The 27,837-nt window shown below is 40.4% G+C and overlaps 1 protein-coding gene across 1 annotated transcript; it reads left to right on the top strand.

Annotated features, from left to right (window-relative positions):
• The first annotated feature begins 82 nt into the window (after window positions 1–82).
• Window positions 83–27,735, top strand: LOC125917704 (T-lymphocyte activation antigen CD80-like). Its single transcript, XM_049623827.1, has 7 exons — window positions 83–1,765; window positions 3,214–3,321; window positions 12,866–13,183; window positions 17,956–18,237; window positions 22,648–22,752; window positions 23,585–23,695; window positions 26,236–27,735. The coding sequence occupies exons 2-6, from the start codon at window positions 3,222–3,224 to the stop codon at window positions 23,656–23,658; spliced, it is 879 nt and encodes a 292-aa protein (XP_049479784.1). The 5' UTR covers window positions 83–1,765; window positions 3,214–3,221; the 3' UTR covers window positions 23,659–23,695; window positions 26,236–27,735.
• The last annotated feature ends 102 nt before the right edge of the window (window positions 27,736–27,837 follow it).

Below are 27,837 nucleotides of genomic sequence, written 5' to 3'. Positions count from 1 at the left end.
TTAGCTGAGCATTGGGACACATTCCCCCAGGTGAGGTCCAGGCCTGGGGAGAGCCTGAGCACAGTCGTGAAATGGAAGAGACTTTATTCTTTCCTTCTCTTCCCTCATGATGATTGTCACTCCTCCCCACCCTGCGGACACCCAGAGGGTGTCATCCTTCCATATCAGCTTTTAGTATGAAGGGATTTCAGTGCCTTCCTTAACACTGAAAAATATTAGGATAGATGGCAGCTTAAACTTGATTTTTTTTTCCAGGGAAGTTTACTTTCTAATAGCCTGAAGTCAATATTTCAGACATTTCTATACCATATTCACAAGGTTTACCATATTCATGTATCATATTTACTGTCTTTTTTTTCCTCTAAATTGACTCACATTTCTACAAATTTAGATAGAAAACTATTGTATCTCTACCATATTCCTGCACTGGCAGTGTGGAGCCTGCTTGGAATTCTCTCTCTCTGCTTTTCCCCTGCTCGCTCCCCCCCCCCCACAGAAAGAAAGAAAGAAAGAAAGAAAGAAAGAAAGAAAAGAAAAGAAGAGAAAAGAAAGAGTATCCCTCCTGCCTTACCCTAGATTCTGCAGAAAGCAAAGCTGGAAAAAAAGGCCTAGTTTATTGGGAATGTAGTCCAGTGGTGTAGGACAGGGGGATTGAGACAGGAAAGAAAGAAAAGCCAGTACAAGGGTGCTTTACCACGTTGGCTTTTGCTGCAGGCAACTGGTACTCAACCCCACTGGGACCTTCTGGAGAACCTCGTGAAATGTCTCCTAGAACTCTCCACCTGGAAACTGTCAGCTTCCAACCCCCTCTGGTCAAGAAGTAGCCCCACGGGCACTAACTACCCCCAAATTCCCAGGCTGCACACGTTCAAGCACAAAACTTGCCATAGTACCCCATGCCAAAGCAACAGAGAAGCTCCAGGGGCAGAAGCAAACTGTGAAATGTGCAAAACAGGTCGGCTGCACCAGCATGAGTCAGCTGTTTACCTACAGAATGCTCCAGAATTCTATACAGGGGTAGAAGGCTGATTGAAACAGAAGGGGTGGGTGTGTACTAAAACCTTCTTCATCCTACCCCTTGGTTCTATCACTGTGCTCACCTGAGGTGCCCTCAACCATGGCTACAGTAACTGCAATCCTGTCCAGCATGGCTGCCGGAAGTCTCTTCTGTGAAGGTAGCTGAGGTGGAGGGGTGGGAGTGCAGTTAAGGGTGGCCTGTTGAGCCCAGCACTCTCCAAAAAGTGGCCACTATATATGAGGTAGATGGCCCACTCCTGCAGTGGCAGGGCCATGAGTAGAGAGGGGTAACTCTGGGTGCTAAAACAAAACTTGAGACCGACACAGAAAAAACTGGCCCACAAAGCTCACAGTCTGTCTACCGCCAAAGCCAATGGCTCCCCCAGGCTGCCCAATGCAGTCTTCTCTCCCCTTGAGACTACTGGTTTGTGTGAGGTAGTGAAGGAGGGGCTGTGTGGTTGGTCTAGGCCACACCCTCTGAGGAGATGCTGATAAAAAGGGAAAGCTGAGCAAGCTTCCTCAAATCATACATAGCACCCTACCCATCCCTTGCTGTGACTTAAACATTTCTGGTGAAGAACATCAGATCTTCTAGGGAGTAAAAGGAAGTTGGAAGATATATCACCCAAAGAAAAACTGAGAAACTTGCCATTATTTTGGAGACAGCAAGAAAAGAACATCTCAGAACTGGGGCCTCATCCTTTGATTTTTTTAACACAAGAGAAAAAGAGCAATTGTTCTTCAGCAGGTAAGTACATTTAATATTATCTTAACGTGGGATAGCGGTAGGAATAGTTACCAATAACATGACTGCTTTTTTTTTTCTTAAGTTTACTTATTTATTTTGAGAGAGGGAGCAGGAAAGAGAATCCCAAGCAGGTTCCGCACTGCCAGTGCAGAGCCTGATGCAGGATTCGAACTCACAAACTGTGAGGTCATGACCTGAGCCCAAACCAAGAGTCAGACCGTTAACCAACTGAACCACCCAGGCACCCCAATCTGACTGCTTTTTAAACAAACATACCATCACTCCTATCTCCAAGATGCATACCTATTTCCAAAGGAGCCTGCCGGGGTCTCATTCCCATAGGAGGCTGAGGCTTCCCAGCACAGTTGGAGGATCATCACCAGAATTATGGCTCATAAAATTCTGGTGAATAAATGAATCCAAGCTAATCCTGGTTAAAATGGAGTGTGGCTAATAAAACAATCAAGGGTGGCTGGAAAATGACCTCTGGGGTGGTTCCCAAAGAGGAGGCCCAAATGTCCTCTGGGTAGCATTGGACTATGTCTGTGGTGGCAACCTCAGAAGATCACATTGAAGCACAGCATTCTATTTCAGTTCTAAATTTTGATATATTTACTGAAAAAAGTCAGCTTACTCACATTATAGTACATAATATAACTAAGTCATATTTGCAATATGTCTTTTCCCTTTCTACTGATAAATTTTTCTATCTGAATCTGTTTTCTATCTGAATCTGTTGATTCAGATCCTCTACCCCTTTAAGACATGTCTTTGTTTTTATATATACATATATATACACATATGTATATATATGTATATATATATATATATATATGTATATGTATATGTTAATGTATTGAGAAGGAAGTACTTTCGTAACTTAAGTACTGCCTTGGACAAACTATGCCCTCACCGATATTTTGTGTTTCTTGGTATGTTTTGAAGAACACCAGAACTTTGGCTAACCGATATTGACTGCCCTTGTAGTTCTCTGTGCTTTTACCCAAAGTCTTAATCATCTCCATAAACAGAGCCATTCTATGGGAGAGCTGTGGTTAGTTTGGGGAACATGTACAAGGCAGGGTTACCTCCTTGGAGTTCCCCCAACCTTTGCTTTTCCCACAAGATTGTCTGCTTTAGAAGTTTCTCAGATTAAGATCGCCAACTCATTTCAGGCAGGCAACTAGGGAGTTTTACAACCCATACTAGGCCGACCTTCCTTCCTGGGTGACTCTTTTTCCTTTCCAGGTTTGAAAATAAACCCACAACCTTTTATATTCAGGAGTTTGGAGACCCAGGTACACCATTCATGGTGTGTTTTTGCAAACATCACAGGAGAACCCTCTGTATGAGACGATTGAATTGTCTTCTGCTCCTGCCTTGTGCTTGCTGGGAGTTACCCATGTCTAACTTGGTTTGAAATTGTTTTCATTCTCTACCCTACGCAGCAAAAGCCATGGATCACGCAGCAAAGTGGAAAACACCACTACTGAAGCACCCATATCCCAAGCTCTTTCCGCTCTTGATGCTAGCTAGTCTTTTTTACTTCTGTTCAGGTAAGGAACTTTCAGGAACTTGACTGAGTTTGCTGCTTCAAAGTTTAGGTGGTGGTGTTTTCTGTGCTGCCCCCTTCTGTCACCCTGCAAGCTAACCTTCGGGGGCTGGATTTGGGAGGCTGTTGAGAAGAGCAGGGCTCATCCTGCTGAAGGATGGTTCTGACTTTATTTTTAAAATCCAAACAAAATATCTTCTTTCTGCTGAACAGCATACTACCTGGTTTCCCCAAAGTAAAGAGAAGAATCTGGCTTCAGCATGGTTTGCCGGTTTGCAAAGAGTCTGACATCAAAGGTCCTTAAAAGGTCTTAAAAGCTGCTAACTTAAAGCATGTCTGCACTGCAGGCATCACCCAGAATATCTAAGTGTGAGGGAAGGAGGCAGATGGATGGGGAGAGGAGTTTGGGCACATGGATTACTGGCCCGCAGTGGTGGTCGTCGTATATTTTCTGTCCTGGGCTGGAAATTTTGCTATTTCACATGGTTGCTGAATCAAGAGAACTGTGACTTAAGTTTCACAATTTATGCATCAGATATTATATATATATTTGGCAGTTATATGACCTTTCCAACAGTTACAGTTTTCTTCTGGTAAGTTAGGGGAGCACCCTCAAGTCTCCTGGGGAGTCTAAAGAGTTTAAAAATACTTAGAAGGAAACTTATACAGGCTTCCTGGAAATAATGTGTGTGTGGAGGAACCAATGAAAAGGAGAATATAAAATTAAAACCAGAGTTTTAGCAATTATAGCAGGAAAATTAGAGGCAAGTGGAAGGAGATGATCTTTGAGCTAAAGAAAAATATTTAGGAAAGCACTTTGTCCTATAGCTACAGCCAGATTTCTTTGTTGCTGTACTGAGTCAACAAACAAATCCATGAACTTCTCATGCTTGAACACCTACTATGTACTTAAAAACTGTGCCTGGGAATCCTGTCCTCTAAGAGATTTGAGTGTGTTAGTTGGAGAAGGCAAAAGTAACCCACAGGCAAGTAAAGAGCAGTGAAGGGCCTGGTTCTGACTGTAAGAGCCTAAGACCAGGGAGGGCTGGGGCAGCTGGGCAGGCTTCTGGTGGAGGATGGGCAATGATGAGAGAATTCTGAGTAGGACAACAGCACAGAAAAAGGCACAAAGGTAAGGATGAGTCTGGCACAAGCAGTCTTCCTTTTGTTTACTCATTTATTAATTCAACAAATATTGAGCATCTCCTATGTACAGGAGACTTTTCTTGGTCCTGGGGACAAGTTGTGAGCAAAATTGGTGAGGCTGTTGTCTTCATGGAAGTTATAGTCATTAGGAAGAACGTGAAAATCAATCAAAGAATCACTCAAATGAATGTATGAGCAACAAGCAATGTCTTCCTCTGCCAGGAGAGAGTGGTGAGGGAGATCTGGGTGAAGGTGGGAGAGCAGCATGTGGAGGAAACAAAGGAGCAGGAAAGTGAAAGCAGCTGGTGTTGGGGCAGGCGGAGGCAGGGACCAGATTCCATGGGGCTTGAAGGCCATGGTCAGGAATCTGAATGTTATTTAGAGCATACTGGGAAGCCATGGAAGTGTTTTAAGGAGTTGTGACATGGTCTATACCAGTGCTGCTCACACCTCGATGATACATATCAATCACCCAGGGGCCTTGTCAAAAGCAGGAGATTTTTAGGGCAGTGAAAAGACTCAGTATGATACTGTAATGGTGGATACATGTCGTTTTACGTTTGTCAAAACCCATAGGATGTATAGTGTCAAGAATGATCCCTAAAGTAAAGTGCAGACTTTGGTGATAATGTGTTAATGTGTGTTCATTGATTGTCACAAATGTACCCTCTGGCATAGGATGTTGATGGTAGGGGAAGCTGTGTGCATGGACAAGATGGAGTATACAGGAACTCTCTGTACTTTCTATTCATTTTGCTATGAACCTAAAACTGCTCTAAAATAAAGTCTGTATATTTTTTTGAAAAATACAGTTTCTGCCTAGGTGGGTCAGGGAGGGGCCTGAGATTCTGCATTTTTTAACAAGCAGTCAGGTGATACCGACACTGTTGGGCCACAGCCCTTCAGTTTGAGTAGTAAAGTTCTGAAATGACGTTAAAAAAAAAAAAGGTGTTGCTAGAGCAGAAAGAATGGCTTGTAGGGCTAACAGAGGGATTGTGTGAAACCTGTCAGGAGGCTTTTATAGACAGCTTTGATGAAGAGACTGGAGTCAGAGGGAGATGGGGGAATCGGAGGGTGTGTGTGATGTAGAATCAGGGAGAGTTTGCCAGACCGGGTGCAGCTAGGAGCTGAGCATGTCCTGTGGGAGGCAAGACTGGGTGAGATTATGGAGGCCTTTGCTTCAGGGAAAGGGATTTGGCACCCACCTTCCTCTCCTGGTCTGGTCCAGGAAGCTGCACTACCACCCACCCCCAGCCATTGCTGCCCAGGACAGGTGACCTCTTTGTCCTGAAAAGGGAGGGGCCAGCTGAACTCCTCTCCACTTCTGGTTTGGTCTGTGGAGGCAAAACTAAAAACTCATGTACTCCAGAAACTGGTATGTATGTATGTATGTATGTATTTATTTTTAAATTTTTTAAATGTTTATTTTATTTCTGAGAGACATACAGAGTGCAAGCAGGGGAGGGACAGAGAGAGAGGCAGACACAGAATCCAAAGCAGGCTCCAGACTCTGAGTTTTCAGCACAGAGCCTGACGCAGGACTCAAACTCACAAACCGTGAGATCATGACCTGAGCCGAAGTCAAATGCTTAACCAACTGAGACACCCAGGCACCCCCAGAAACTGGTATTTATAAGGCAGAGGATCTAACACGGTCGCTTTCAGAGGGGCTGACCTTGTCAGGCAGCTTTCTCTGAGGTGGGATATCTTCAGGGAAGCACAGCTCTAAGGGGAGTGGAGAGGCCTTTGGTAGGAGTGGGCCACGGACATAAGAAAGGTGTTTCCCGTAAGTTTATGGCATGAGGAAAACTGAGCCACAGGGAAAAGAATGCCCTTAATGCACCACAGACACTCTTCCTGTCATGTATTGTCTGAGCGCTGCTGGCCAAGCATCCTAGAAGTCACAGTTCTTGCTGTGAGAACTCTGATATTCAATGTCCCTGAGCTTTTTAAAGATTTAAGTACTGTTTAGAGACACAAAAGGGTCAGACTTTATACAGAGTGCATAGGCTGGGTCTCAAGAGGAGAGAAAGTCAGGAGCAATGGAAAAACTCAGGTAACAAGTCTGAAGTCTGTTACCTGCTGGAGAGCAGATACTTCTCCCCCTTGTGTTCCCAGCACCAAGCCCAAGGCCAACAGGAGCCCCAGGTGTGCTGGTTCCCTTCATGAAAAGTACTTAGAAGTGTCCCCAAAGGTCACTTCCATTGGAAGGATATACACAGACCATTAGCAGTAAATCTCTAGATGGTGGGGTTATAGATGACTTTTAGGTGTTTCTATATTTTCCATTCTTTCTAAATTTAGTGTGTTTCCTTTAGAGTTAGGGAACATCTTTACTTAAAAAGGACTCTCAAGTCCCAGTGAGCTAACATACAGCCCAACACATGGGGATTTAATCTGTTCTGCCCAGCTGTGGGCACTTGGCTCAGTCCGGATGTCAGCCAGTTACCACAGTGATTCTGGCCTGTCCTGGGTGTGATTCAATAAATCACATGCTGCATATGACAGGAAAGTTAATTAAGGAAATGACAGAAAATTAAGTTTAAAATTTCTGTATAGTGTGTTACAATTAACTTAGCACTTTTACATCTGGGTATTATATGATTTACTTCATATAATCCCCGTGATAATTATGTAAAGTTTTAGTAGAGAATGTATTATGCCCCTTTTGTAGAGATTCCCAAGGAACCAATTTGTCCGAGGTTATGATTCTAATGTGCAAAAACCGATGGAGGCAGATCTCATCTCCTAATGTCTAGTCATGCATTCAGTAAATATTTATTGAGTGCCTACTTTGGGCCAGTCCCTGTTCTAGATTCTGTGGATATAATGATAAACTAAACAGATAAAGCTCCCCCCACCCGACCCCTCATTCCCATAGCCTCAGAAGTAACTACTGCTGAAGATAAACTTGAAGAGAAGTAAATCAGGGCAAGGGACTAACGAGGAGCAGCATGGATGAGGTCTGGGAGGAGGGCACTGGTTAGAGAGAGTCAAAGAAGGGCTCCCTGACAAAGGGAAATGAGGAACTGGGCTGTGTGGATGTCTGGGGAAGCAATGGTACACCTGTCATATGCCCACAACTGCAGAGGCATCTTCTGTGTGTTACCTCACAGAATCCTCATGCCCGCTTTGTTAGGTAAGTGTTGTTGTGCCCTTCTGTAAAATAGTGAAGCAAGGTCAAAATTCAACTAGGTTTTAGGTAGTAATACTCAGATTTCAGGGACCTGAGTCTCCCCTCCAGAGCCACTGAAGCACACAAAACACTTCAGAGACCTTTTAATTGTCTGCATGTAGCAGCCCTGAGTATGGAAGCTGGGTCCTGGTGGAATTTCCAAATTGCCCAGAAGATTTTTGGTTCCTCTTTTCAGTCTGGTTCTTCTTCAGCATGAGTGTGTGGTGAGAGGAGTTCACATAGGAACATTAGGATCCCATTGATGGTTACTGACCTTTAGAGAGACACCCACACTTCTCCTCAGATGGCTGGACAAAAACTCCTCAAGAGTCATCATTGAAGGGGTGCTTGCCTGGCTCAGTCAATAGAGCACATGACTCTTGATCTCAGGGTTGTGAGTTCAAGCCCCACATTGGGCGTGGAGCCTACTTAATTAACAACCAAAAAAAACCTTTTTTTAATTAAAAAAAAAGTCATTAGTCAAAGTAGCTCATTTTCAGTTAAGATTCCTCTTTTTTTCATTTTTGTTATTTTTATTTTTTTATTTTAGAGAGAGGAAGAGTGAGCAAGGGAAAGGGGCAGAGGGAGAGAAAGAGAGAATCTTAAGCAGGCTCCACACTGAAGGGCTCAATCCCACGACCCTGGGACTGAACTGGGACCTGAACTGAAATCAAGAGTCAGACACTCAACTGACTGAGCCATCTACGTGCCCCCGAGATTCCTCTTTTGCTAATGTCACCACATGTAAAAATTACTTAGAAATCCTGGATTCTTTTTGGGTGGGAACAAACAGATCATAGGGAAAGACCCTATTTAGAATCTCAGATGAATGAGCTGCTTTCTGTCGTGGTATCTGTAATGGCCAATCGCAAGACCAGAATCCTATGTATCTGACGTAACTCCTGAGTGAAATGAAAGGACCACAGGGTAGAAGTTGGGAGCAAGAGTTGGGGAAGGAAAGGAAAGTCTTATAGAAGACGTGCCATGTACTAGGGACCTTTCCATTTATATCATTTAATTGAATTTAATTTTACAGTGATTCTGAGAGGTAGGTATTACATACTTTTTACTGATGAGGAATTGGATTAATCAGCAAGTGGCTGAGCTGGGACTAGAATCCAAGTCAGTAGGAATCCGTAGTTGATGCTCCTACATACCAGTTTGCTTCTGCTGTATTTTTTTAATATAAAGTTTATTTATTTATTTTGAGAGACAGAAAGAGAGAGAGTGTGTGTGCATGCATGTGGGGGAGGGGCAGAGGGAGAGAGAGAGAATCCCAAGCAGTCTCTGCACTGTCAGCACAGAGCCCAAAGCGGACCTTGAACTCACAAAGCATTATCATGACCTGAGCCAAAACCAAAAGCCAACAGACCCTTAACTGACTGAGCCACCCAGGTGCCCTCTGCTGTATCTTTCTCAAAAGAGCTCAGGTTGCGGCGCCTGGGTGGCTCAGTCGGTTGACTGTCCAGCTTTTGATCTCGGCTCAGGTCATGATCTCACGATTTTGGGGGTCCGAGCCCTACATCGGGCTCTGTGCTGACAGCCTGAAGCCTGCCTGGGATTTTCTCTCTCTGCCCAATCCCCGCTCATGCTGCGCACCCCCTCCCCCAAATAAATAAACATTAGACAAAAAAAGAACTCAGGTTATTTATCTATTATGTGCTCCTCTGAAGTATATCTTTTCATTTCTTCACTTTCTCAGTTATGTTCCCTAAAGCTGGGGGTGGCAGTGTTCTGTGCAATTGCCAAAAGGGGTGCCTGAGATCATTGGGAGTTTCCTCACACTGCTCTGAAGACACCCGCCATTAAAAAACTTACTTCCTAATGCTGTGGGGGGCCCATGTCCAACCTGATGAAGGCCTGAAGAACAGCTGTTGAGGTAGAGAGGTGCTCGTGCTCCATGATCATGCTATCTAAGAAGAGAGAGGGACTGGAGACTGGATCCTTTGATAGGGCCTCCCCAGGGGATGCCAGGTGGCTCTGGGGGATAAGGGACATGATAGCATTGGTGGGGGAGGGAGTGGCTAGTGAAAGAGCTTGGGCTTGGGGGACTCTGCTTGTAGGTCAAGCGTAGCATAGGAAGAACGGCCATGCCTTCTGAACCAAAAAAATCAGAAAATATAGTCTGCCAGGGGAGTTTGGTGCTACTGATAAACGCTTAGGAGCTAACAAAAAGGTGGAGTTTGGATACTGAAATGTTGGTATTTCTGGAATATACTGATGGGAAAATGGGCAGAATGTTTTAAATGGGACCCTCTAATAGGGTAACTGTCACATGGATTGCGGATAGCTGAAAAGACAAGGACCGGATATAGATCCATTTAGCATTGCTGAAAAGGATAGAAATAGTCTGGGGGGGGGGGTGCACACTAACCTTGTCTGGTGGAAATGAGGGGAGTCAATTCAGCCTGAAGTCATGAGTTCATTCCAGGCCTGGAACAAAAATGACTGTGCTTCTCAAAGCAAAAATGTTCAATGGTGGGGTCTGGCTGGGGGTGTGGGCAGTGTTGGCCTACTTAATCCTGGAACCGGGGCCTAAAGTTGGGGAAACCAATAAACAAGGAGAGTGGCCTGAAAGGTCTGGGCCAGAAAGTGTGAAACAGGGGCAGCTTCCTCTTCTGGGCTTAGTTTTCTCACCTATAAATAAGACAACCAAAATGAACTGACATGGAAGTCCTTTTAAGATCTCACAGTCCAATGATTTCCATATTCCTCATTGGGCTGAGTACATTGTGTACCCATACTTAGCATTCATATGCTAGGTTGCCTAAAGTCCTCCTTTTTCTGGGACTAGTGGACCTTCTCCCTCACTGTCCATCGACAGATGAATGGAAAAGAAAATGGAGTATATACATATGATGGAATATTATCATTATCTTATTATTCCTTAAAAAGGGAAGAGATTCTGGTACATGCTAAAACATGGATGAAACTTGAGGACACTATGCTAAGTGAAATAAGCCAGTCACAAAAAGAAAATACTATATGATTCCAGTTATATGCAGTATCTAAAGTAGTCAAATTCATAGAAACAGAACATTAAGTGGTGGTTACCAAGAAAAAAAAAAAAAAATGCATACAGAGTTCCAGATTTGCAAGATGAAAAGTTCTGGAGCTCTGTTTCACAACAATGTGAATATACCTAATACTACTAAACTGTACACTTAAAAATGGTTAAGATGGTATAGTTTACATTATTTTATTTTTTAAGAATTTATTTATTTTTTAATTTACATCCAAGTTAGTTAGCATATGGTACAACAATAATTTCAGGAGTAGATTCCTTAAACCCCTTACACATTTAGCCCATGCCCCCTCCAACAACCCCTCCAGTAACCCTCTGTTTGTTCTCTATATTTAAGAGTCTCTTATGTTTTGTCCCCCTCCCTGTTTTTATATTATTTTTGCTTCCCTTCCTTTATGTTCATCTGTTTTGTATCTTAAATTCCTCACATGAGTGAAGTCATATGATATTTGTCTTTATCTGACTGGCTAATTTCACTTAGCATAATACCTTCTAGTTCCATCCACATAGTTGCAAATGGCAAGATTTCATTCCTTTTTTTTTTTTTTTAATTTTTTAAAATGTTTTTATTTATTTTTGAGACAGAGAGAGACTGAGCATGAGCAGGGGAGGGGCAGAGAGAGGGGGAGGCACAGAATCTGAAGTGGGCTCCAGGCTCTGAGCTGTCAGCACAGAGCCCGACGCGGGGCTCGAACTCACGGTTCGTGAGATCATGACCTGAGCTGAAGTCGGACGCTCAACCGACTGAGCCACCCAGGCGCCCCTAGATTTCATTCCTTTTGATTGCTGAGTAATACTCCATTGTATATATAAACCACATCTTCTTTATCCATTCATCCCTCAATGGAAATTTGGGCTCTTTCCATACTTTGGCTATTGTCGATAGTGCTGCTATAAACATTGGGGTGCTTGTGCCCCTTCAAAGCAGCACACCTGTATTCCTTGGTAAATACCTAGTAGTGCAGTTGCTGGGTCATAGGGTAGTTCTAGTTTTAATTTTTTGAGGAACCTCCATACTGTTTTCCCGAGTGGCTGCATCAGTTTGCGTTCCCACCAGCAGTGCAAAAGAGATCCTCTTTCTCCGCATCCTTGCCGACATCTGTTGTTGCCTGAGTTGTTAATGTTAGACATTCTGACAGGTGTGAGATGGTATCTCATTATGGTTTTGATTTGTATTTCCCTGATGATGAGTGATGTTGAGCATTTTTTCATGTGTCGGTTGGCCATCTGGATGTCTTCTTTGGAAAAGTGTCTATTCATGTCTTTTGCCCATTTCTTCACTGGATTATTTGTTTTTTGGGTGTTGAGTTTGAGAAGTTCTTTGTAGATTTTGGATACTAACCCTTTATCTGATATGTCATTTGCAAATATCTTCTCCCATTCTGTCGGTCGCCTTTTAGTTTTGCTGATTGTTTCCTTTGCTGTGCAGAAGCTTTTTATTTTGATGAGGTCCCAGTAGTTAATTTTTGCTTTTGTTTCCCTTGCCTCCAGAGACATGTTGAGTAAGAAGTTGCTGAGGCCAAGGTCAGAGAGGTTTTTGCCTGCTTTCTCCTTGAGGATTTTGATGGCTTCCTGTCTTATGTTTAGGTCTCTTATCCATTTTGAGTTTACTTTTGCGTATGGTGTAAGAATGTGGTCCAGGTTCATTTTTCTGCATGTTGCTGTCCAGTTTTCCCAGCACCACTTGCTGAAGAGACTGTCTTTATTCCATTGGATATTCTTTCCTGCTTTGTCAGAGATTAATTGGCCATATGTTTGTGGGTCCATTTCTGAGTTCTCTATTCTATTCCATCGATCTAAGTGTCTGTTTTTGTGTCAGTACCATACTGTCTTGATGATTACAGCTTTGTAGTAGAGGCTAAAGTCTGGGATTATGATGCCTCCAGCTTTGGTCTTCTTCTTCAATATTACTTTGGCTATTCAGGGTCTTTTGTGGTTCCATACACTTTTTAGAATTGTTTGTTCTAGCTCTGTGAAGAATGCTGGTGTTATTTTGATGGGGATTGCTATTTTACATTTTTAAACCACAATAAAAAAAATAGCTCTGGGGACCAAAATGATCAAAACCAAACTGAGTTCTCTGATCATGCTTAGTCACTAGGTACAACACCTTGAGTTTTGTTATTGACAACCCTGAATTCCTGCTTGTGCAGGAGTCCATATTTAATAAATACAAAATCTTTTCTTTCTGCCTCTCCTTAGGTATCATCCAGGTGAACAAGACAGTGGAAGAAGTAGCAGTACTATCCTGTGATTACAACATTTCCACCAAAGAACTGACGGAAATTCGAATCTATTGGCAAAAGGATGATGAAATGGTGTTGGCTGTCATGTCTGGCAAAGTGCAAGTGTGGCCCAAGTACAAGAACCGCACATTCACTGATGTCACCGATAACCACTCCATTGTGATCATGGCTCTGCGCCTGTCAGACAATGGCAAATACACCTGTATCATTCAAAAGATTGAAAAAGGGTCTTACAAAGTGAAACACCTGACTTCGGTGATGTTATTGGTCAGAGGTCAGTGGGATTTTTCTGATTTACTATAAACTGGCAGACTGTTGATGCCCTTAAAGACATACTCCTATTGATTTAGGAGTATTGAAACATTGAAAATGTTACCAAGGAGGGATGTATCTGCATTTAGGGTTAAGTAAGTCTGTAATGTTACAATAAACCCTAACTGATCTCTCAAGACATTCTGGAAATATTGATTAGTGTGTATTTCTTGCATTTTGACAGTCCAAATTCATGGCAGTCATCCTGAAGTGCCTTCTGAATCATAAGGGGACACATTTGATTTGATGTAGCTGTACTATTAACTGCTCTTGCTCCAGTAATATATTCTTGTGAAAGTATATTGAAAGGTATAAGAACAATGCAGGCATAAATATTTTTCAAATAGTATTTGAATGCCTATTACTATGGCTATTATATTATTTATATTTATTATTATATTTGAGGCTCACATCTAATGGTTATTCCTACAAAGTTAGACATTAGAGGATTGGATACATAATTTATGTGGCAGGGAAGAAAATTCATAAATCAAAGTCCTACTTATACGTCTATCGTGAAGGCAAGCATTTCTTGGATAGGAAGGAATCTTGCGGTTATCACAGGTGGTAGTTCTAGAGGATACTAATATAGCCTGAGCCCCTTGCTGAGAAATTACAGCCCTTGACCATTCCCTCATACTTGAAATTCAAACACATTTCTTTTTCTTCCTGGACACTTGGGCCTTTAGTGGAAACTAAACCTATTACTTAATGAAAGATAATCATTAACCTTGATAACAGATCATGTAAGTGGATCCTTGGCAAATTCTTCACTATTCTTCTCTGCAGTCTGCAGCTATTTTGAATCTTTCACTTTAGCACCCAAATCACACTTAAAGCTTAGGAAGTGAGCCAGTTGTATAGAATTATCTTAAACCTCACTCTGTACTCCCTACTCATGAAGACAGCAATAATTATATAGGGGTGTGATTTTAGGTGTTCTTCAAAGCCCACCTTCTCCAAAATTCTAACCGGCATTGATTCTGAGAATCCCCACCATTATTGCTGCTCCTGCTTAGTTTCAGCACTTTTCCCCCTATGAGATCTCTGTTAAAAATGAAAATGTTTTACCTGGGGAGGAGGTAGCACCACAAACATATTAACCTGTATTAGTTAACGCATTGGCTATAGTCCTTCCTCTAATGGAATACCTAATGGGAAGTTGACTTAGGACTATGTACATTTTTTTAAATTTTTTTTTCAATATATGAAATTTATTGTCAAATTGGTTTCCATACAACACCCAGTGCTCATCCCAAAAGGTGCATTTTGATAGAAGGATGAAGAATAAAACCCAAGAGGGAAAAGAGTCAGAGTCTCAGGGAGTGCAAGACTACAGCAGGAGACCAAGGACAGCCAAGAAGGCAACATGAGAGTGCTAGGGGCCTCAAAAGGGCCGGGAGGGGGTGCCGTGGTAGGCACCAAAGTCAGAAAGGGGAAGACAAAAAGGGAAGCTTCACTTGCTTCATTTGACTCAGAACCAATCAATTCTGATTTTTCCATCTCAGAGCAGTGCTTCTCAAATGTTAAGGTTCCTATGAATCACTTGGAGATCTTATTAAAACGCAGAGTCAAATTCAGTAGGTCTGGGGTTGGATCTTCAATTCTGCGCCAACAGACTACCAAGTGATGCCTATATGGCTACTGTATGGTACGGTATGGCACAGTGATGCCTGTATGGTATGGACCACAGTTTGAGAAACAAGAAATTAAATAATCACTTGTTTGACTAGGGTGATCACTGTCCCACTTTGCCTAAGACTGAGAATTTTCCTCAAACGTGAGGTTTTCAGTGCCAAACCTGGGAAAATCTCAGGCTAACCAGGACAAGTTGGTTTCTCTACATTTGCCTAAGATTGCAAAATGATATTATATCAGCATAGCAGTATATAAAAGCCTCCATTAACCAGCATTTGGAGGAAATAGCTATACTAGTTAACAGATTAACTAGGATAACAGATTTTTAGCTTTCTAACATATGTGCACCTCTTCTTCCAGTAAGATATTTTTACCCTACCCATTAAGATTGGTGAAAACATGGGTTAATTCATTAAAATGAGATACAAAGGAGTAATTCTTTGATAGTTCACAGTCTTGCAAGGCCTTAAGTACTATTACTTGATATGGATCACCTCCCTGAAGTGATAGGAGATAGCTGAGGCTGTTCTAAGCCTAGCCAGACCTTGCAAAGATGGTTTTTAATAGATAGAATATTTTTAATATTCTTGTGGTTAAGTATCTCTCAGAAAAGCAGCATGCAGAAATGAACATGAATCATAATTTAGGATATGAGTTACTTGGATTTGTTATTCCAGGTTAAAACACATAACAATGATATTATAAGAAATAAAGGGAATATTCTTTTTTTTTTTTTTTTTTTTAAGATTTTAAGTAACCTCTACACCCAACTTGGGCCTTGAACTTACAACCTCAAGATCAAGAGTTGCATGCTCCACAGACTGAGCCACCCATGTGCCCTACAAAGGGAATATTCTTGATGTCAGCTACCATTGTAATGATCTCATCTTATAAGATAAATTTAAGAAGTAGAAATGTCAAACTAAAAATGGTTCAGGAAAATGTCAAACTTAATTTAGAGACAGAGTTGATTCAAAAAAGGTGACTTCACCTCCAACCAAATGCAAGCTTTTCTTTTTCCTGGCAATTCTAATCACTTGACATAACTTCCCCTTTCTCTTATTATTCACAGTTCTGCCAGGCGGTTTGGGAAGTTTTCCCCTGAGCAACTTGATATAAACGAGGGAGCTCATCTAAGAGGGCAAATTTGAGACCCACCTAAGTCAGTCTATTAACTGATTTCCTGTGTGTCAGGCTCTGTGCTTTATGATTTATATTAATGATGTCATTTAATGCTTACAGCCCTGGAAGGCAAGTGTTATTATCCCCATCTTACAGATGAGCAAAGTAAAACCGAAAGTGGTTAAGCGATTGGCCCAGGGTTAAAGGGCAAAACTGGTTTTAAAGCTTGCTGTTGGATCTTGGCCAGTCTGTGCCTTAAAGGAATCTTTAGTAATCATGTATGGTTCACAGATGGTCTTTTCAAAAACCCCAACTTTCTGGAGAAGCACAGTCTTCATGAGTGGCTTCAGTTTTGCATTGTTTGTCTTGTATTAAAAGAAAATCCAAGTGGTACAATTTGTTTACATTGTGATACTTTTTTTTTTTTTTTTTAAGTAGGCGTCACACCCAGCACAGAGCCCAATGCCCATGCGGAGCTTGAAATCATGACCCTGAGATCAAGACCTGAGCTGATATCAAGAGTCGGACGCTTAATCGACTGAGCCACCCAGGCATCCCAATGATACTTTCTAAATAAACTCTTAAAAAAAAAACAAAAAAAACCCCTGCTGTTGATTACTATTATGCTATACTACACCTCTTTGTGGAACTCCAAATTGTGAAAAGAAAACTAACTGTATGGATGGGATGAAGTATCTGGGGCTTGGTTCCCCACATTCAGGCTGAGAAGTATAAATTTCTTTAGGCCTAAGAATAAGGAAGAAAACGGGTAAAGGAGCTTTCTCCCATGTTCTCTGCAGTCATTTCACCATGCTTTGTTTTGTATATGCTTTTGTATCATATTGGGAGTCAAATATACAAATGAAAGAGTGCCTCAAGTATCTCAGAGGAATGCTAGGAAGTCTCTTCTGTCCTTGTAACACATGTCAGAACAGCAAGGGAGTCAGCAAAGTATAGTGGTTGAGATCACAGGCTCAGTGTTGTACAATTTGGACAGAGGTTTATCTTATTAAAGACTACTTTTGAAAAAGTAAGGGCATGCTAAAGAAAATTTAGAGTAGTGGTTATCTCAAGTGTGGGAAATAGGGAGACAACAAAGGCGTGACCATACAACCAGATTTGCATAAGTTACAGTCAATGTGCTGGCTTTCAAGTTGGATGTGCTGGCTTTCGCGGGTATTTTTTACAGTATTAATTAGTAAATAGATCAATAAAAGAGCCATTTTATCTACCTCAAATATTAGGAAGAAAGGGAAGAAAAGAAAGGCAGGAAAGGAAAAGAGAAGAAAAAGCAGGCAAGAGAAGAGAAGAGGAAGAAAAGGAAGGTTCTGGTATCAGAAAAATTTGAATTGATACCCCAGTTTTGCCACTTACTCATGATTTCTCTCAACCTCAATCTGATTATTTATAAAATGTAAATTAGGTTAAATCATATGAAATTGCTGATATTTGGTCTTTCTTGATGTATACCTGCCTCCTAGGGTTGTTGTAGAGATGAAATGAGAGAGTGTCCAGACCTAAAAAATATTAAGAGTTCAATAAATGTTGTCTATTATTTTTCGCTTCACTTCTTACAAACGCAAATACTATGTCTATATCTATTCATATAAATCTACTTCTTTCTATAAGTGGTCTCCTACCTCCATCAAAAGTGATGAAGAATTGGGGTGCCTGGCTGGTTCAGTCGGAAGAGCATGTGGCTCTTGATCTCAGGGTCATGAGTTCGAGTCCCACAAGGGGTGTAGAGATCTTTAAAAAAAAGTGATGAAGAATTGTTATACCCAATTCAAACCAAAGTTAATCTTTGGATCATACAGAAGTATTAATGATTTGTGGGAAGTTGTAAATTATATCTCATTTTATTATTCTTATTAAAACCATATACTTTATTTTTAAAAAAACCAACAACCTCACTTCTCCCACCCCACCCCCAATACATGACAATATGTACTTACATCCTTGTTCTTTCTTCAGCTGACTTCCCTGTCCCTAGTATAACTGATCTTGGAAATCCATCTCATAACATCAAAAGGATAATGTGCTTAACTTCTGGAGGTTTTCCAAAGCCTCACCTCTCCTGGTTGGAAAATGAAGAAGAATTAAATGCCGTCAACACAACAGTTTCCCAAGATCCTGAAACTGAGCTCTACACTATTAGCAGTGAACTGGATTTCAATATGACAAACAACCATAGCTTCCTGTGTCTTGTCAAGTATGGAAACTTAATAGTATCACAGATCTTCAACTGGCAAAAATGTAAGTAACATAGTTCTGGGGAGTTTCTACTATGTAAAATCTAAAAAGAAAATAACTCAGCCAGATACATTGTAGAATTATGCATACTGACTTTGATAGCATTTCCTGTAGTATTTTTAGACCCACAAATGTTATGGTGACTTAAGGTCACTGTATAACGTGTGACCATAATGTTACTAGACTAATTGTTTTTAAAATAAACTTTCTAAAATTGAGACATCCAAATATCAAGTGGTCAGCTTAGGAAGTCATTATAACAATAGTGTTGATATCGGAAGCACTAAAATTTGTCCTTCTTTGGACTTGCCATTAGGGCTTTGGTGCTTTCTTTTTGGGTACCTCCTTCCCATTGTCCCATGGTGTCAAATAATTGTCTTTTGTGGGCGAATGTGCCTTTTAAGAACTACTGGTTCATTCAGAACCAAGTCTGGTAAAGAAGGTAAATGACAAGGTACTTGAGGACAATGCCTGAAAAGAAGGTCATTTTTGCCCAAACACCATGACCAAATACTTTACCCTTCAGGTAGTAAACATACAGAATTTTCTGTCCCCAAGAGGTGAAATCATTTGAAAATATAAAATAGGAAAAGCTGGGCTTGTATCAATTTATGCATGTTAAACCCTTAGTAGGTTATTACAGAACTCAGATTCTTGAAATAAGTGTCTAACTTCTATGGCTGATTATATGGAAGACCAGCAGGTCTCTCCCTCACCCCCTGAGCCCACTCCTAATGACATGTTTTGTGGATGCATAGTAATAAACAATATACTGAATCTCATATACACTGAGTGGCACATGGATACATAGTATAACATATAATGTATAGCGTGTCTTCCTCTTATCTTTACTTGTAATAGAGGAGATATTTTAGATGGTCTAGTAGCTCATTCTAGCTAATGAGCTAGATTTACTGTAGATCTTTCCTTCTTGAGGTGAACTCATTCATTATTTTTCTCAATAGGTAATGAGTAAAATTTCCTGGGAAAATTAGTTCAAATGCAGACAAAATTTTGACATGTTTTTATTAATAGTCCAAGCTCATTTCTTTCAATCATCTTTTATGTGTTCTAAAAAATTTATAAAACTGAGGTTTGAATCATATAGCTTATTAATTCAGCATTACTTTTCAGTTTATTAATATATCATTATTTAATCAATTGTAGATTATTGTGATTAAGGTAGGGAGTAAGTAGTCCACAGAAGAGTAATAGCTTCAGTTATCTTATTTTGGACATTATAGTTGGACTATGAATGTATATGATATTTTAGGACAGTAATTGGCAAATATTTTCAGAAAAGTAATATTTCAGTAAATATTTTAGTCTTTGTAGGTCATATGGTCTCTGGCTGGCACCAACTCAATTTTGCTCAATTTTACAGCATGGAAGCTGCCATAGACAAGACATAAATGAAGGCTATGGCTGTGTTCCAACAAAAGTTTATTCTAAAAAAGAGGGAGTAGGCCAGGTTTGGCCTGTAATTTGCTAACTTACAGGAAACAGAATGTAGCCCATTCAAATAAAAGGATGGAGCTGCTATTTAAAGATGATTTAGACCACCCAGCTTTATCATCTTTTCCCTAATATGCCTTCTCTCAATTCTTCCCTCAAGCTAAGGATGAACAGTATCCCTTTTCAGTCTAATGAAAAATACTAGGTCTTTACCCTCTTTGGTCTACAGTTACAACAATTAATGGAAAGATGATTAAGTACATGTGTTTGTTCATTTCTTTGTTCATTCAATCTTTATTAAGTAGTTATCAGCTATTAAGCATCTTGATAGATACTAGCCTTGATGGTCAGAGAGCTTTAGTATATCAATACTTTAAATCTCATTTATTGAACTATAGTCATCATTAAGAGTCAAAAGCAAATAATGTATTTGTGGCTGGTCAAGGGCTGACTGCATAAACAAATAAAAATTAGGCATACAGTTCATAGAAATGTTATAAGTCAATGTGAGTGAAGCTTTACTATATAAGTACCCACTCAAAAATAAATAAATAAATAAAACATCCAGGGGCACCTGGGTAGCTTAGTCAGTTGAGTGTCCAACTCTTGACTTTGGCTTAGGTCATGATCCCATGGTCATAGGTTTGAGGACGCATGTCATGCTTAACACTTAGCATGGAGCCTGCTTAAGATTCTTTCTTTCTCCCTCTGCCCCTCTCCCCTGCTCGCAAGCTCGCTCTCTCTCTAAAATAAAAAAATAAAATAAAAGTTAATTAATTTATTAGTTAAAATTTATTAAATAAATTAAAATTTATTTATTTATTAAATTCATTAATTTATTAATGAAAAACACACACACACATTTATTAATGAAACAGATTGGGTCCATGATTCTTTGAGTCTGGATCTGCCAAATTGGTTAACCCTTGATACAGTGGAAGGCACATAGGTTTGTGGAAGGGGGTAAATCAGGGCATCCCACTCATGGTGTGTCTGATAAGCACGTGTAGATGTCTCACATAACTCTGCAGTTAGGGTTCTGAGTCTGCTCTGTGGCACATGTACTAGGTTCCTAATTGGCATCATGACAGAGCCAGTTTGCCGTGACTAGTTCCTCCTTTTTTCTCTCAAACAAACATCCTCTTTCTAGGCTGCCTGAGGCTTGAGGATGGATGGGAAGTGGCCTTCCTTCTGAGTGGAAGCCAGGAGTGAGTCGGAATCTGAAACTTTTAGACTCCCAGGATAATAACCAGAGAGCCCCCTTGTCATTCTGGTCGTTTGAGGCCAATCCTGGTAATCACGCATCTTCATGCAATCTAAAGAAAACCAAAGTTACCTAGTGTCTAAGTGGCAGGAGCACTATAATCAAATGTGCATTTTAGAATGATTACTGGGGCAGAATGTGTAGTTATTATTAGAGCCTAGGAAACCAGAGGCAAAGAGACCAAATGTAGACTACTAAGGTGGGCGAGAAGAAAAACCTGAACTAAGGCAGTTGCTGCATGAGATTTTGGGGAAAGGAACCAATTGCAGAGGTATCCTGAATACAGAATAGAAAGTCCATGGGAACCTACTGGGAAGTGAGCACAAAAAGAAGCCTTTACTCTTATTTAGGTAACTAATGGTGTTGCTGTTCACTGAGATGGGGGAATATAGGTGGAAGATATGCTTTGGAAAGAATATATTGAGTTCAGTTTAAATCAGGTGGAAATGCTAGCATCCAGCCATCTAGTTGGCAGCTGGAAATTCAAATCTGGAGTTCAGAAATGAGATCAGAAATATGATATGCAGATTTAGAAATCAGATGATATTTTAAATCTTGGGTGTGGATGAGATCACCCAGGAAGACTGGGGCCAGAGACAGGAGAATGGGACCACAGATGGAACCATGAGAGCAACGGTATTTGAAGAACAAGAGGAGGAAGAGCCTGCAAAGGAAACGGAGTCGGAACAAACAGAAGGAGAAGAAGGTGGTGTCATAGAAGTCCAAGGAGGAGGAGGCTTCAACTGGGCCACATGCTGAAGAGAATAAGCTGAAGACCAACATTTATCCTCAAGCCGTGGTAATCAGAAAAATGAAAAAGCAAAAAGTTAGCAAATGTTCAATATTGATTTGTAAACTATTCCAGAGAAGTCAGATGAGCTGCTAATATTTCTTTTGTGTCCCTGTCCTTTCTCTAGATGCCATTGCTAACTACTAAAGAATAAACAATGTAGCTACTGCTCCTTATCAGCAGGGACAGACAGCAGTCCCACATCCCTGTCTTCTCTCCACCCACATTGTTCCCTGTGTCCCCCTGTTCTCTCTGTTCTGTGTTCTACAGCTGCTAGCTGGTTTGCAGAGCTCCCCTCCAGGATGACCCCACCTAATACCAAAGCACAGCTACTCTTAGTTCTTTGCTATGCCTCTTCTATCCGTCCAGAAGCTCTAGGCTGGACAGTGAAAATTAAATGTGTATCTGAAAATAAATGCAAAAGAGCTCCTGTAGCTTTAGGCAGCCACTGTGAGGTGTGTGTGTGTGTGTGTGTGTGTGTGTGTTAAGAGAATGTGCTGAGAGAAAGGGAAAAGGCATGACAGATCTAGAAAAAGAAAAATAAGGCATATCTAGAACATGATGTCAAATAATTATTAATAACACATAGTTATATCAGCTATAAAAATGAGATATAAAGACAAGAATGCTGTTAAAGTATCTCCTTAGAATCTTTTTCATGTCAATTTAACTCAGTAAATGCAACTTCCAAAATGTCTTTTTCACATTTGATATCTGACATCTGGATATTAGTTGCCCACAAATATGTGTCCGATCAAAGAGTTACACAAGAAAAATGCTAGCAGCTGCACAGTGGATGAGCAGAGAAAGCAGTGAAATACTCTATAGTTGTGTCAACATAAGAGGCATAGAATATGGCAGGTGGAAACACATGAGAGCTGACACTCTTCTTTTCCCTCCACAGCAGAGCCACAGCCTTCTAATAATCAGCTCTGGATCATTATCCTGAGCTCAGTAGTAAGTGGGATTGTTGTGATCACTGCACTTACCTTAAGATGCCTAGTCCACAGTAAGTACTATCGTACTATCATTCTGACCTTGATTCCTGGAAGCCCAAACTCCATCAGTATGGGTCAGCGTCTCTCTGAGGTTTTAGCCTCGGTTATACCCTCCTCCCGTTTTATGGAAACTTTAGTGTCTCATTTACGTGTCTCACCAAGTTCTGTTCATCCACTGGACAGATGTTTCTCGGACACCTACTATGTGCCCCGTTCTCTACTAGGCACTGGAGTTACAAGTATGAGCAATCACTCCCCTCAAGACACATTCTAGTTTAGTCCTTTTATTTTCCCCCCTAACTTTATATTTTCTTGGAGACGCTGAGGCCTGCTAACTAATTTGAAAACATTTCTGATGCAAAGTGATATTCTAATCTTTGATTTTCAATTGGAGAAAAGTCAGAATGCCAAGGTTTGGGGCTAAGACTCATCCCACAGGTAGGATAAAAAGGTCTGGTGGGCTCAAGGATGATTTTGATACAGACTGCCCAGCCTCACCCCTCTAGTTCAGGATTTCCCATTCTTAATACTACTGACATTTGGGGCCAGATAATTCTTTGTTTTAGGGTTCTGTTCTGTGCATCGTAGCATATTTAGCAGCATCTCTAGGCTCTACTCACTATATGCCAGTAGCACCCCTGCCCCAGTTGTGACAACCAAAAATGTCCCTGTTACATTACAAATGTCCCGGGGAGGGTGTGGGGGGAGGGGGTGGTTAGAAATCTCCCTGGTTTAAGAACCACTGACCTAGTTCTAACCCAGCAAAGGCTTGCTGAGATACATGGGCACCATTTAAGGGAAACTAACCTATCTAAATCTTTATTGTTTGTGCTTGTTTTCAAGGACCTGCTGCAAGGTGGAGACAAAGAGAAATGGGGAGAGCGCGGAAATGGAAAAGATCTCACCTGTCTACATAGATTCTGCAGAACCACTGTATGAGCAGAGCGTCTGGAGGTAGCCTCTTTAGCTCCTCTCTACTAGGGTGGAATATATGAGATACATGGATTATGAGGCACAGCGCTTTCTTCCTCTCAGCACCAAATTTAAGCTCTTTCACCTACTACTACTAACCTGAATTAAAAACCTAATTCAGGTTACTCTAAACAGGTGATTGGCATCTCTTCTCCCCACATACGACTTGCTTATTGTATAACCTCTTTCTCTGCTGTACCATTCTGCCATGTTGAAATGTCTCCCTCTTGTCAGTCAACTCAGTGTCTTTCATTACCTATAAAACACTACTTTAAGTGCATCTTGAATATTCCTGGCCCAACTCCTTGTGCTGATCATTCCTTTTCCCCTGTATCCTTCACTGATGGACACTGATTGGGGTCACTTACTGGTCACTCTGTACCACCTCAGTAACATCCTCTTTGGTCTCCCTGCCTCTTATAGAGCCATCCTACTAACCCAGTGACAGAGCTAAATTTCATAATCACTTCTCCATGTCATTTTTCCCACTTAAAAACTCAGAAGAGACCCCCCCCGCCCATGCCTCGAAAAGTTCCAAGACTTTGAACTTTCCACATTTCAGTCGATCTCTTTAGTATAAACATTCTCAGTTCTTTCAACTGTTCTCCATGTAGTAGTTCCAGAAGCTTCATGTGAATACACTAAATGTCAACAAATGGAGTCCAGGACTTTAGATATGGTCTAATTCTACATACAATGAGAAAATTACTATCTGGGATCTGAAATGTTCTTTATGTTAAGGAAGCCTAACACAGCATCAGCTTTTTTTGAGTCACAGTATTAACGTACATCAATTTTGTATTATCCTAAACTACCCAGTTCTTTTCAGTAAGAGAAACATTAGAATCCAAGAGACTGATACCAGATCCAGGGTGGTTGATAGCCTCCATAAACAGTTCCATTTTGACTTACAAAGTTAGGGTGAAAAAGTATAAGAAATGCGAGTCTCTCTGCTGAATCATTAACTGTGAACTTGCAGGAAATATGGCAGATAAAAAAAACCATGTTGAAGACACCATGAAGATAGAGTCAGCCAAATCCAGGATGTGAGAAATTATAAGACAAATGACCCAATTTCTTCAACAAATAAATGACAGAGAAAGGAGTGTTATAGATCAAAAGAAACCTGAGACATATGAATGAAAAGTAACATTTGTTTCTTGTTTACTCTGTGATTCAAACAAGCCAATTGTCAAAATACATTTTTTAGGTAATTGGAGAAAATTGAACACCATCTGTATGTTAGATGTTAATGAATTGTTTATTAATCTTGTTAGATATGATAATGCTGTAATTATGCTAACATAAGCATCACCTATGAGAAATACATACATACTCAAGCATCTGCACATAAAATGATGTGCTACCTAGGATTTAAAATTCTCTGAAGAAATTAAAATTTGGGTAGGCATAGGGAAAGATGAAACAAGAATAGCAGAAAATGCATAGTTGTAAGCTAGTGAGGAGGCCCATGAATTCACTGAATCTAGTCTTCTATGCAATGTATGAACCTCTCTGAAATAGGCTGGTGCCTTTGGGCTATTAGTATGAATGTAACTTTCTATAGTGTTACTATCATTGAAGAAATAAAGATGTTTTCACAGGGGGGAAAAAAAGAAACAAGAGTCTATGGAGTTACCTTTACAAAACAAAAGGAAATTAAACACAACACCTGAGATTTATATAATAGGTTTTGTTTTACAAAAGCATTATTTCATTTTAGTCTTATAAAAATCTCTATGAGCAAGTTCTTTACATCCATTTTATAGGAAAGAAACCTGAGGCACCCTCCCACAGGCTGAGTGATTTTCCCAAGGTCGGGCAGGCAAGGAGCAAAGCCAGAACTCAAACTGGGCATTAAGCTCCGGTTCCTTTCACACCATAGCAGCCTATACACATTTCCCCACAATAGTCTCTCAGTTTCCTATCCTGTTTTCTTTACAACTGCTTTAGGATGCTCTGTCCAGGATGTCCCCCTCAGTTCTGTGATTACCTAGAGCTTCCCTGACTTCCCTTATTAACAGTCTTCTGCTCAGTTGGCTGATACCTCATATTGAAGCCATGGGTCCAGTCTTCTACATGGCCATCTTGCCCAGTTCAAGCAACAATGCCTTTGAACTGCTGTAGCAGTGCTATCTTGAGCACATCACATTCCATCCCGGGTTTATTTTCACATGCTGTGTCTTATATTCTTTACTAAATTGTAGGCTTATTGAGAACAACCATGCCTGATATATCTGTTTGCCTCATAGGTAGAAGAGTATTGCCTTGATCAATAGTTTGGTTGTTTGATAACTGGTGCTTAATATTTGTCTGACATTTCATGTATCAAAAATTGCCAGACTTGTCCTAAATTCTCCCATAATTCAGACTTCCCTTTATATTCTTTAGCCATCAAGATTAATATCTACAATGCCCCCTCAATTTGGGAGCACCTATGTGATAAAAAATATAAAATTTTAAAATGTTTTCTTCCTTTGGGGATTTAGGGTTTAAAGTATTTTATTTGTTTGTTTCCTCAGGTCCCACCTCCATCTTAGATTGACCTCTTTGAATTTCCTCAGATGGCCAGGATTATCCCACCTTGTACTTCATGTATCTGTTTTCTAGGAGCCTCTTCATTTCAGTGGCTCTGCAGAAAGTGACTAGTGGGATACAGTGGGAACATTAGTAGCTCTGGTAGGCTTGGTCAAAGAATTTAGAAACACAGAATTGCTTGAGCCTGGAAGAGACATTTGAAAATTCTTGTTAATGACAAGGACATCAAGGCCCAGGAGGTGACCTGAATGATCAAGGACAGAGCCAGAACCCAGATTTCCTGTGTCTGGTGCTCTTTTCCATCATCAGTCTGGGTCTGTGGTATTAACTGGTGTATATATACATACACACCAGTCACAACGTTTCTGGAAAAAGAATTTGTTCAATGTCAGGCCAACTTTATGGACTTGATCTGACGCAACACTGGAGGACTTTATGTTGTAAAAAGCAATCTGATGCTAATGTGTGGGTAGTATGCTGGTATGTATGCCAATATGAGGATAATGGAACATTGTCTATGTGTAGCCAGTATTTCATTTTCCTTTGTGCTCTCCTCTGTTGCTCTCCCACTTCTCTATCAGGTTCTGGAGAAAGACCTATCCAAAACTAATATCCTCTGATGTGTAAGATGAATGACTTATACACTTCAAAACAATAGCCAGGTTGGAGAGGGATAGTCACATCCTACTGGTTCATATTGGACTGATAATCTCCTTAAATGGCTTCATGTTGTTTAACCTCGTTTATAAAATATTTATGAGAAAGTTCTCATTTAAAATGAGATAGGTTTTTATTGTGTATTACTAAACAGTAAGCTATCTTTAGAAATTGAGGTAATGAAAGTAGCATTCCATAGAGCTTCCTCAGATCACTAAAGTGGCTTTTCCTCCTTGGCATTTCTGATCCTTCTGACATCAGCAGAGAATTGAAAAGAAGTGGCAAACTGCTACTCCTGTGTTACTTAATCATGACTCCCCTTTCTCTGACGTTGCCTTCCACAACTCAGTGGACCAGGAAGTGGTCCTTGGTCCTAACTTAAGCTGGAGGAATCAGATATTCTCATTTGAAAATTTGAAGTTGGATAGCAAGTTGACCAAGTATCTCAAATATGGCTAGATTTAAAACATTTAATTTTGGTAGCTATAAAAGGACTGAATTATGCTATATAGTCTAAGAAACAGAAGTACACTTTTAAATGGTTGCTCTCAGAACAAAATCACGGAAGAAATAAAAGTAGGAGACTGACAAAAACTTTAAGCAAAATACAAAAAAAAAAGGGAGTTGCTGCATTTGGTTAAGATTAATAATCCTTAGACATGATCAAAAGGAGACCTCAAGAAGTAGTCACAAAACAGAAGACACCTAAGAGAGCTTATTTATATTTAAAATAAGTTATATTGTTACTTATTACATTTGATAAATGTGTCAGTACTATTTTTTTCAAAAAGTGGTTATTTTACCTCTATTCTGATATTTTTGTGATACTAAAAAAATTATTTTAAAAACCAACCACCTAGTTTTATAATTTCTAGTTGGGAGAATTTAATCTATATGTGTATATGAATAAAGCAATAAAGAGATTGACT

This window comes from Panthera uncia, unplaced genomic scaffold, assembly GCF_023721935.1.
Source record: "Panthera uncia isolate 11264 unplaced genomic scaffold, Puncia_PCG_1.0 HiC_scaffold_226, whole genome shotgun sequence".
Lineage (NCBI taxonomy): Eukaryota > Metazoa > Chordata > Mammalia > Carnivora > Felidae > Panthera > Panthera uncia.
Note: the sequence above shows the minus strand (reverse complement) of the source record. Positions and strands in the feature narration are given on the sequence as shown.